Genomic DNA, 2,013 nt, shown 5'->3' with positions numbered 1-2,013 from the left:
ACTTGTGTTGTACAGTGTCGAAAACCTCCCAGAAATCCAGAAATACGGAATTGTAATGTCTATGAGTTAGATATGTTACATAGAAAAATATATTATCGAAATTTCAATACTCTGAATTAATTATATTTTGGTTTTGCGATGTTTTCCGTCAGTGTACATCCAAAAAATTTGATGCCCTTCACATAACAGTCGAATGATTTCTATAAAACCAGTACTACATACAAGAATGTCAGTCACAACACCAAATATTCTTCTGTTTCCAGGATTGTAATATGACCGACACCATGCACAGCAGCTACCCCATCACTGGTGAAGAGCAGCCATTGCCGCCTCCAATGCCACCGCCGCCATCGCCGTCACCACTGCTGCCTCGAACCACCCAAGGCGTTGAGAACATCGCTGCTGAAGAGAAACCGCTGCCGCTCACCACTGCAGGCGGCGGTGACATCATAGCTGATGAAGAGCCACCGTCCCCCACTACCTTGGACAGTGGCAAGATCAGTTGTTTCGATGAGCTGCTGGCACCCACCATCTCTGCTGGCAGCTGCAACTACCTTTGTGAAGAGCCGCCGCTTCCGACCACCTTGTGCGGTGCTGCTAACATCATTGCAGATGAGACACTGCTCCCCACCATCCTGGGGATCAGTGATGCAAGTGGTAATGAAGAGCCGTTGCCTCCCAGCGTCCTTGGCAGCGGTGACGCTGATGCCCCTGTTGACCCACTGCCACCCACCACCCCAGGCACTGGTAATGTCATAGCTGATGACGAGCCACCATCCCCCACTACCTTGGACGGTGGCAAGATCAGTTATTTCGATGAGCTGCTGGCACCCACCATCTCTGCTGGCAGCTGCAACTACCTTTGTGAAGAGCCGCCGCTTCCGACCACCTTGTGCGGTGCTGCTAACATCATTGCAGATGAGACACTGCTCCCCACCATCCTGGGGATCAGTGATGCAAGTGGTAATGAAGAGCCGTTGCCTCCCACCGTCCTTGGCAGCGGTGACGCTGATGCCCCTGTTGACCCACTGCCACCCACCACCCTAGGCACTGGAAACGTCATAGCTGATGACGAGCCACCATCCCCCACTACCTTGGACGGTGGCAAGATCAGTTATTTCGATGAGCTGCTGGCACCCACCATCTCTGCTGGCAGCTGCAACTACCTTTGTGAAGAGCCGCCGCTTCCGACCACCTTGTGCGGTGCTGCTAACATCATTGCAGATGAGACACTGCTCCCCACCATCCTGGGGATCTGTGATGCAAGTGGTAATGAAGAGCCGTTGCCTCCCACCGTCCTTGGCAGCGGTGACGCTGATGCCCCTGTTGACCCACTGCCACCCACCACCCCAGGCACTGGAAATGTCATAGCTGATGACGAGCCACCATCCCCCACTACCTTGGGCGATGGCGAGATGAGTTATTTCGATGAGCTGCTGGAACCCATCATCTCTGCTGGCAGCTGCAACTACCTTTGTGAAGAGCCGCCGCTTCCGACCACCTTGAGCGGCGCTGCCAACACTGTCGAAGACGAGACACCTCCCCGCACCATCTTGGGGAGCTGTGAAACAACTGGTTATGAAGAGCAGCCGCCCCTCACCATCTTTGGCGGCAGCAAGATCACCCCTGAAGTATCTCTGTTGGTGCCTTTAGTGGATGTTACACCATCGCCCCTACAGGGCGTGCTTCTCACTGGCCCTCCCAGAAAGCAGGCCTTCCCTAAACTTTGCACAAAGAAAAAAGCATCTGATCCTCCTCTTTGTCTTCGTGGCCCTCCACCTTTTACTGCCTTTAGGAACAAAAAGTAATGTGATGAGGCTGTATTTCGAGTCAAAATTAATAAAGTTCTTTGAAAGCACATTTGTTATTAATCTTGCTGGATGATTTGGTTTGTGTGATAGAATGTGTTCCTAAACCTTTGTAGTCAGTTGTAAATCATGTTCTATCCGATGTACACATGAGGAATTGTACTGCGCCTCCCTACAGACACGACCACCATAGTTGAAATGATAC

General features: G+C 51.7%; 1 protein-coding gene across 1 annotated transcript; it reads left to right on the top strand.

The window, feature by feature from the left end:
- The first annotated feature begins 284 nt into the window (after positions 1 to 284).
- On the top strand, positions 285 to 1,808 carry LOC124805672 (verprolin-like). Its single transcript, XM_047266242.1, has one exon. The coding sequence runs from the start codon at positions 285 to 287 to the stop codon at positions 1,806 to 1,808; it is 1,524 nt and encodes a 507-aa protein (XP_047122198.1).
- Positions 1,809 to 2,013: the final 205 nt, after the last annotated feature.

This window comes from Schistocerca piceifrons, chromosome 7 (assembly GCF_021461385.2).
Source record: "Schistocerca piceifrons isolate TAMUIC-IGC-003096 chromosome 7, iqSchPice1.1, whole genome shotgun sequence".
Taxonomy (NCBI): domain Eukaryota; kingdom Metazoa; phylum Arthropoda; class Insecta; order Orthoptera; family Acrididae; genus Schistocerca; species Schistocerca piceifrons.
Note: the sequence above shows the minus strand (reverse complement) of the source record. Positions and strands in the feature narration are given on the sequence as shown.

What these genes read in the sequence shown, in the direction of transcription:
- LOC124805672 (XM_047266242.1), top strand. Translation starts at nt 285, where the DNA reads ATGCACAGCAGCTACCCCATCACTGGTGAAGAGCAGCCATTGCCGCCT.